The sequence below is a fragment of the Silurus meridionalis genome, chromosome 25 (genome assembly GCF_014805685.1).
Source record: "Silurus meridionalis isolate SWU-2019-XX chromosome 25, ASM1480568v1, whole genome shotgun sequence".
Classification (NCBI taxonomy): domain Eukaryota; kingdom Metazoa; phylum Chordata; class Actinopteri; order Siluriformes; family Siluridae; genus Silurus; species Silurus meridionalis.
Genome location: NC_060908.1, coordinates 15,872,501 through 15,882,500, shown reverse-complemented (window position 1 = coordinate 15,882,500; position 10,000 = coordinate 15,872,501). Strand labels below are relative to the sequence as shown.

Genomic DNA, 10,000 nt, shown 5'->3' with positions numbered 1-10,000 from the left:
CCCTTGGTGGCTAAATGGATTGGGGTTACACTTTGGTTGTAGTTTTATACCAGCAATAGTCCTGCTATTCTCAAAAAAAACATTGAATTAGCACATGGGTCTTCAACTGGGGGTCTGTGGCAGTGCTAATATTTTGGCCACACAGTGTAGCTTTATAATGCTTTATACTGCTAGCTTAATTTGACTGACCTGCAGTTCAGCTAATGTCTTACTATTTTAATGTTTTAGCTACAAATAAGCCTGGATGTACAAAAAAATGAGTAAAGGATTAGTTCCAGGCTAACACATGCATGAGTGTCACCATGTTGGAGAATTTCTGAAATCTTTCTAAATAACTTTCATTCCACAGGATGATATTAGCTTTATATGCTATGTTTCGAGTTAATTCTGGACTGCGAAGGTGTTAGTGTTGGTCATTTAGCACTCAGGTGTAGAAACCGACACCTTTGTCCATGCTTGTCTTTCAATCAATCCCTCTATCCCTCTCTTTCAGCCTTTTCTCCAATATATCGATCATTCTCTTTTCCTTGTGCACCTCCTTGACATGCTAGCATCCCACGTCCTCTCCTTTATCTCTTTTCCTGTTCGTGTTTTTCACCTCAACGTGCCCTTGTTCTCTTCATTCCATCTATCTCTGCCCCCTCTTTCTCTCTCCTCCATCCTTACTGAGCTGGTATTCCATTAATCATCTCTCTGTTCCTCTTTTCGTCCTCTCTCTCTCCGCTACGGTACGGACAGAGGGAAATTAGCTGAGTGTTTCGCTAGGCTGTTGCCGTGGTAATGGGGGTGGTGGTGGGGAATTGTGCAGCAAGCTTGCGGCTAATTTAAAGACCCCCGAGGGACCTCAAGGGCTGACACACGGCCACGCCGCCGCTAACCTCGCTACTTCCTGACGCAGACGGCGCTAGTGTTAGAGCTAGCGTTTCTGCCATTCAGCTTCCTTTCATTATTGCCAGTGTAGCATCTCTTCGATGCTCGTAAAGGCTGTGCGCTAATCTTAGAGCCAAGCGCTTTTGAGCATCTGTTCTCAGACTCATGTTTAACACAAGTGCCATTCTTTTTTTGTCATTCTTTTTTTTCTTTCTGTGCCACATTCTGCGAATTTAGCATCTGATACACCCACATAAAGGCAAGGAAACTTCATCATGGTCCTGATACACTCCTTATTATCGTATATGTTTAAGATGGTTTTGTGCTTCTTTTTGAACATCCCATTCCTCACTGAGTCTCCATATTCTGGTTATAATGACCTCCACTCTTCTATGTTCCACAAAATATTTTTGAAAGTCAGGCACTGATGTAGGTGAGGAGGTCTAGGGTGCAGTCAGCATTTACATTCATGTCGAAGATTCAGAGCTCTATAGCAGGACAAACAAGATCTCCAGCTTCTGAGCTGTCCATCAAACTGAGTGGGCGGGGCATTAAACAGCCCGATAAAAGTAAAAGCTCCACCATTGAGTGCTTGTGTGTCGCTTGCTGCAAAGACCAGATTCTTTTTTTTCTAAGGATTAGCATGTGTGTGTGTATGTGTGTGTGTGTATGTGTGAGATATATAGACAAATACACACTCCATTTATTCATGTATGCTGCAGTGAGCATACAACTGTTTGCCTCTTGCAAGTTTTACCTCCCGCTCTCCCTCTTTCCTTCTCTCTCTCTCTCTCTCTCTCTCTCCTACATACACCATTATGCTGACCATGTCCTTCATTCATAACAATAATAACCTTGCTGTAGCGCCAACAATGACACCATTCATACCGGTGATATCACACACACACAGACACAGACACAGACACAGACACAGACACACACACACACACACACACACACACACACACACACACACACACACATAGAGTTGCACACACAGTTGCACACAGCTTCAGTGGCCTTGATAAAGTGTGACCCACTTTTAAAAGACTTTAACACACACACACACACACACACACACACACACACACACACACACACACACACACACATACACACACATATAAAATGATGGTACATTGGTGTTACAGTGTGTACAGCAGGGTGTGTTGTGTGTGTGAAGGTGTGATAGATGTTCCGTCCATGTGTTAATTGAATAATGTGGTTGATTGTTTTGGTGCAATTGTTTGTTGATTCGTTTGTTCTGAACGTGTTTTTTCTCTGCGCAGGATCCTGCTGACTGTGGTGGTGATCTTCCGCATCCTGATCGTGGGTATAGTGGGCGAAAAGGTGTACGAGGATGAGCAAATCATGTTCATATGCAACACGCTGCAGCCCGGCTGCAACCAGGCCTGCTATGACAAGGCCTTCCCCATTTCGCACATACGCTATTGGGTTTTCCAGATCATCCTGGTGTGCACCCCAAGCCTGTGCTTCATCACCTACTCGGTGCACCAGTCGGCCAAGCATAAGGACCGGCAGTACACCGTCATGCACGGCCCCTACATCGACCACGGCCACGGACCCAGCCGCAAACTGCGCAGCCTCAATGGCATCCTCGTCCACGACTCCAAGGATGAAGAAATTCCCGAGCTTAAGGATATTCCCAACATCCCTTCGTGGCCTCATCGGCCTTCAAAGAGCGCCAGGGCACGGCAGCAGGAGGGCATCTCGCGCTTCTATGTCATCCAGGTGGTGTTCCGTAACGCGCTGGAGATCGGCTTCCTGGCTGGCCAGTACTTTCTTTACGGATTCAATGTGCCGGCGATGTTCGAGTGTGACCGCTACCCTTGTGTCAAGGAGGTGGAGTGCTACGTGTCACGGCCCACAGAGAAAACCGTCTTCCTGGTGTTTATGTTTGCTGTAAGCGGCATTTGCGTCGTGCTCAACTTGGCTGAGCTAAACCACCTGGGCTGGAGGAAGATCAAAGCGGCCGTGCGAGGTGCTCAGCAGCGCAGGAAGTCTGTGTGCGAGCTTAGGAAGAAGGACACCTCACACCTGTCCTCGCTTCCCAACCTGGGGCGCACGCAAAGCAGCGAATCGGCATACGTCTGACGGAGAATAGGGGAGGGGCTTAGGACGGCATGGGCATGGATGACCAGACGGAAGCAGAAGGCACGTCCTACAATTATGACTTAATTGAGCATGAGACGACTCGGTATCATTCGCAAGGTCGGACAATGGGGAGACAGGGATGGGAGACGGCGGTACGTGAACCTGAGAGAAACAAACATCAAAAAAGGAATTCAAACCCTGAACGCATGCAAGAACAATGTTCTCACACTCACATACCTGTCTCCCCAAGACCTGTGGATGTCTTCCAAACAAGGCCATGTCAAAAAAGCTAAAGACATTTTTGAGATGGTAGCTCAAGGCGGAGAGAGACAGCGAGGCACTCAGCAATCAGATCTTAATCTTTTGAATTTCCAAAAAAACGAACAAAGCAAAGTTGCAAAGTGTCGAAGCTTACCCTGTCTCTCTCTTTCTCTTGTAACAAGTGACAGCGTCTTTCATGCGGGGAAATTTGAATTGTAAAAGAAAAGAATGGTGATGCAACGATAACGATGATGGTGATGATTATGATAAACAAGCCCCTCCCCCTTTGACAGCAGCTGGGCAATAGGAGGACCACCCCTTTATTCATCTACTATAAACATAACCGTAAAATAAAACGCATAACCAAACACTCGTTACTCCGTTCGCGTCTCTTAGAGCCCTCAAGCTGCTGCTTAGGAACAACTCTGTACATATTTTTTGGCATTACGATTTATTGCAATGATTCTTTTCATGAATATTCAATGCACCTTTGTATAACTTTTTTGGTCCTGTATGTTCAAGTCAAGCAACGTTTCTGCTCTCACGTGAGATCTTCTGAGAAGTCCACACATGCGCGTTTTTTGCTTCCTGCTCCGTTGCGCATGGCTAAATCGGTAGCGATAGAGGTAGCTCTCGGTAGCTGATGTAGATTCTAGGTGGTTTCTTCCACAATCAGGTGAAATGACAGGAATGTGCAAAATTCCTTGTTGTAAATCAATATGAAGTACAATGCATATAGTCTCTGTGCTTTGCCAAAGTGTCTGATGTCTTGGAAACTGGGTGGAGCTAACCTTGCGGAGAACGCTTCGGTCACCGTGATGTTGATGTTGCTCATCCTTACCACCAAACTATGCATTCATGCTTGAATAATCTGTGCAGGTCTGAGAAAATCAGCAAACGAATGCTAGCTACCTAGCCGGATAATGTGCTGACAGTGCTAATCATGTGGGTTGGCACACGGAGGGTTTAAATGGGTTTAATCGCTTGACTGGTGTGGCGTTTTGCCGGAGTGAGGGGCTGTCAATCAATCAAGTGTAACAATTAGAATATTAGGCCATGCCCACTGAGTTTAGATCAGTGAGTTTTGCAGCTGTGAGTTGAGCAGCATTTATTACTACCTAAATGATATAAATCTCTTTTATTTCAATTCTGCATTATGTTTAATTTTGAGACAGGTTCGAAGTGTGTTATTGTTATAATGTTGACTTTATACAGTTCCTGTGAACTGTTTTTTTATGGATGTTGAGACACATGCATGTTCCTTTTGTTTTTATGTAACAAACCCGGAAATATTAAAATAACATTAATAATATTTATTTTGACCAATTATATTGTATATTATTATATATATACTTTACATACTCTTGGCATCCGAAAAGTTTTTTCTTTTCTGTGGTGACTGGGCAGGTCAATCCATCATAGATAAAACTCCAGACAACTGTTTACTCTCTAAATAACACTTAAGAGGTTGGACATATGCTTTGGCTCCTTGTCTTGTTGTATGGTGAAGTCAGTTCCAATCATTCCAGATGGGATTGGATGGTGTTGAAGTATGGATTGGTAGCCATGTTGATTCCTTCCACCCGGAATAAGTCTTTACGCTTCCACCTCTATGTTCTTCTGTTAGAGCCAAAAACGTCTGTCCACAGAACCTTCTTCCACTTATTGACTGTCAAATTATTGTGAGTTTTTGCCTTTTACTTAACTTGTTGCATAGAAACAAAAGGAACATTCATGCATCTTAAATCCCATAAAAGACTCCACACTTTTGACAGACACTGTTGTAAGCAGCTTTCAAGGCAAATGTGCAAGGAAAAAGATTAAATAAGCGATGGCCTGTTTTGGCTTGCATAGTGTGTGAGCAGAAAAAAAAATCACCTTGACTCTATATACAGGACCACAACTGGGCTAAGTGCAAGAAATGCAAGCTTTAACGTAAAAAAACAAAACAAAAAAAGATACGAAATGAAATGAAGAAAATACCTGTATAATTAGTGATAATAATTATTTTATTTGTTCTTTATGAAAGAAACTTGTATATTTCATGATAAAAAATGATTTGTTTTTTTTTAACAACAGACTTCTGCAGAAAACAACACAAAACAAGGCATGTTAATGACGCATTATTAGAATGGCTAGACTGTGACCTGGGCTGTGTTATGACATTTTATTTTTGAAAAAAAAAAGCGATATTCTTTTGTTTTTTTGTTCATTTATTTGCACCATGTTTATGTACTCCGAAGCATGCTGAGCAGAAAAACTATAGCACCATGCAGATATGGGATTATGGGACCTGTGCTGATTATGGCTCTGGTATTGCAGCAATAATACATATATTACAAATAAGAAATTATAAGAAAAAATATATAATGAATATATGTCGAAAAAATAAAAGAAATAAATTCCCTCCATTTTGATGATGCATGCATGTGTGTGTATGCGTAAATGATTGTATGCATGTGAAAGAATGGTGTTTCCTGAGCTGTCAGATTATTTAAAGGTTGACAAAGTGTGATGTCTAGACAACTGGGTCAGAGCATCTCCAAACCTGCAGCTCTTGTGGACTGTTCCTGGTCTGCAGTGGGTTCTGATTCAACAGATGAGCTCCTGAAGAAGTTCATGCTGTTAATGATCCACAGGTCAGGACTGTTTTGGGGACCAACACAATATTAGGCAGGTGGTCATAATGTTATGCCTGATTGTTGGCCATAGAGTTAAACCTGGTTGGTGTATGTGGAAAGTAAAAAACTTCTTTCTTTGATTTGATTTGTTGAATTACTAAAATAATGCCTTTTATTTGGTTACAGGTTGTTTAGTTACATTTATGGCATTTGGCAAATGCCTTTATCCAGAGCAACTGAACAGTTGAGGGTTAAGAGCTTTGCTCAGGGTCCCAGTAGTGGCAGCTTGGTGGTCTCATGAACTCATGCCTTTCCAATACCAAGTCCAATGCCACGGAGCTACCACCTTTCTTTCATGTTCGTGCTCAACTGTAAAAGAAAACGTTTGGAAGAAAAAGCATTTCCTTTGGTGTTATTGGATTCTAGAGAGAGGAGAAAAATGGTCAGGGAGGCTGCGTATAGCTAGTGAGACCTGGACGTTCTAAAACTTCAATGAACTAACGCTTATGAATATTTAAACACTATTAAAACCATTAAAATTGGTCAGAGAAAGAACTATTATCTCTGCAACTCATGTATTTATTGTTATTAAATCGACTCAAAGATCCAATCATGAGTAACTGATGCGTACCTTTGTTCCACCAGAGCTGAACAGGAAATGGAAAGGACGGGTAAAATGTTGACCCTTAGCTTTGGTCTTGACCAAAGACTAATGTCTCCTTTCCTCTTTTATTATTGCATTTCATGTTGTTTATTATCCATATTCCAAATTCATTGTTCAAAATCTCTTATATAATCTGATTAGTATATATTACGAAGCCCTCAGGGTGGCAATTTTGCAGACTCGTTCGCTTGCTCTTGTCGTTTTTCTCTTCGGAAAAAAACATTTTTCCCTCAAGACAATGTGTTCTGGAGATGCACACAAACACACATAGACTCACACCTGCACTCAGCAAGTCATATGAGCCTTTTCCCAAAATGGCCGCCAGCTTTGATTAGAACTGACCTGAGCGCTAATCACTACTCACTGTCAGGCTTTCTCCTTCTACTGGCCGCTTTGAAGCATGCTAGCTTTTCTGTGTGTGTGTGTGTGTGTGTGTGTGTATGCGTGCACATGCACACATGATGTGTTCTGTTCTCCATGTACAGACAGAATGTCCCCAAGGGTGATGAGAAAGGTTCAGATATTCTGACTCTCTGAGAGAAAAATTCATGCTGTGATTAAAACCATTCTGATTTAGCGCACGGTTAAAATATAATATCATTTTGTACATTTCCAAACCGACTCAATTACATACAAGTATTATTAGTAGCTAATCTGTCAAAATTTCTTTAACTAGTTTCATTAGCTAGCTAGACATTTCTCTCTCTCTCTCTCTCTCTCTCTCTCTCTCTCTCTCTCTCTATATATATATATATATATATATATATATATATATATATATATATATATATACACACACACACACACACACACACACACACACACACACACACACAGTCAACCTCTGATAATTCATGGTTTGGAACTCGGAAAAAAATTGCTGGGTTTCATTTGGGACCAAACTAAAAGCAAAATGCAGATTATTTTAAAATTCGCAGGAATCTGCAGCGGGACCGAATGTTCAGAAACGTTAGGAATAACATTTTAAACTGTTTTCAGTTTTTTTTAGTCATAAAGAAATAGATTCTGATGTGACCATTTACTTCCTATTCAGCCATTTTCCTCCTCCATTAAAAAAGAATATCTGTGAAAGAAACCTGCGATGAATGAAAAGTGGAAGTCGACAAGGGTGTGTGAGGAACAGGACTGGAATCGAGCCCAGGGTTCTCTCTGGGTTTAACGCCGGCAGACCTGTACGACGGTGCAGGATGAGGCTGAGCTCAGCGAACACCATGGCTACTGTTACCGTGGAGATGCCTTCTGGCCCAACCCACTCTAATTTTACCTGCCGCAGTGATCTCTTATAATGTGTTTGTTCTTATGTGGTGAAAGAAAAAGAAAGGGAGAGATAGAGAGAGAGAGAGAGAGAGAGAGAGAGAGAGAAGAGAGAGAGAGAGAGAGAGAGAGAGAGAGAGAGAGAGAGAGAGAGAGAGAGAGAGAGAGAGAGAGAGAGAGAGAGCTATTTCAGATTGTCATGCTGTCAAGTTTAGCACACGCCCATAACTCAATACATAGAGAAAGAGGGAGAGAGAGAGAGAGAGAGAGAGAGAGAGAGAGAGAGAGAGAAAGAGGGAGAGAGAGAGAGACAGAGAGAAAGAGGGAGAGAGAGAGAGAGAGAGAGAGAGAGAGAGAGAGAGAGAGAGAGAGAGAGAAAAGAGAGAGACTTTCTTAATATGTTAAGATTGCTATCTACTTCCTTTTGAACATCCCAATCCCAGGCTGTCCGATTTGCTCTTATAATGATCTCCACTCTTCTGTGAAGATTTTCCAGTATCTTTTTATGGAGATTCATTCGGGCAAAAGGGTGTTAGTAGAGTCAGGTGTGAAAAATTCATCCCAAAGGTTAAAAAGTGTTGGAGCTCTATAGCAGGAGAACTTCCACACACTTCCAACCCATGGAAAGCAGAACTTCATGAACCTGCTTTTATGCAAAAATGTCTTTGGGTCTCCTTGTCAAAGTGAAGGGAAATTTTCATGCTACTGCATCCAATGACAGTGTGTACCTCCAACTTTGGGGAAGAACCACGTATGGCTGGAAAAGAAATGTACCCCTATATTTTTGTTCATAGTGTAAATACATCACCATGCTTATCTTGTTTTGGTTTTCTTGTCATGTCACTTCTCTCAGGTTTACGATAATGTTAAACTAGTTCTTTTATCAAATCCTTGTTATACAGTGTTTGATATGTTCGATAATTTTCATTCTCATATTTGGTCACATACTAGCGTATCCTGTCAGTTTTCTCTCGCTCTTTTCATGTCTTTTTTATAATGCACTCATTGTAAAAAATGACTAAAATTGCTCTGCTTGCTTCAGAAGCAAACACTACTTTGAAGCAGAAAAAGTCCTTTGTGATAGTTTAATACTTTTACCTCAGAATCTGACCTCACACGACCTCACATGATCAGCTGATAACCGATGGGCCGCCTTGACATTAATTGAAATGATCATTTAAAACGATACATCACACAGATCCTTATTGATTTAACAGATATAAATACAGAGCAGTCTGTGACTCCATGTTCAGCCATACGTGATCACGGTTGGCTCACAAAACAGGTAGGAATGGAACTAAAAAGAATCTATTTATGTTTGTGAGCGACTCACGGGGGCCAGGGACCATCAGGATTTAAGTAGATGGATTTGAAACTGCGAAACCATAAAATTGTAGTATACAGAGGGCTAACAGGGATACCGCATGGTGCACACACACACACACACACACACACACACACACACACACACACACACACACACACACACACACTGCTTCAATTATTAACCTCTGCAGAGTGACAGAAAAACAGAGAGGGATACTCTCAGGGATGGATAGAACTGTGTGGTCATGCTGTCGTTTACATCGCTCTTATTTAAAACACTATTTGGTGTTAACGCGCATTCGATTTGCATGTTTATGTGCCTCTGGTTGCCGTGCGCCTCCATACCTTCCATCAGATTATAATCCTAATCCTTATTCCTGAAATAATGTCATCTGAGGAAAGGATAACACAGAGGTCAAGCACAGGTGAGGATTAGTGAGGAATCAGACAGAAACACCGACACATCAAAGTAAAAAACAGTGTGCTTGTACGTTGCACAGTATACAGTGACACTACACAATACACTCTTACACTAAACACTACACACTTTCACTACACACTATACTCTTATAATACACAATACACTCTTACACTAAACACTACACACAATACTCTTTAACTACACACTATACTCTTACACTACACACACTACACACTATACTCTTACACTACACACACTACACACTATACTCTTACACTACACATTATACTTTTACACTAAACACTACACACTTTAACTACACACTATACTCTTATACTACACATTACACACTTACACTACACACTATACTCTTGCACTAAACACTACACACTTACACTACACACTATACTCTTACACTACACATACTACACACTATGCTCTTACACT

The 10,000-nt window shown here is 41.5% G+C and overlaps 1 protein-coding gene across 1 annotated transcript in view; it reads left to right on the top strand.

Annotated features, from left to right (window-relative positions):
• gjd1a (gap junction protein delta 1a) overlaps positions 1-5,812 on the top strand; it is a 13,809-nt gene extending 7,997 nt beyond the window's left edge. Inside the window, exon 2 of the mRNA XM_046839498.1 lies at positions 2,160-5,812. Coding sequence (XP_046695454.1) covers positions 2,160-2,985 — 826 coding nt within the window. The 3' untranslated portion in view covers positions 2,986-5,812. The remainder of the gene's footprint in view (positions 1-2,159) is intronic.
• The last annotated feature ends 4,188 nt before the right edge of the window (positions 5,813-10,000 follow it).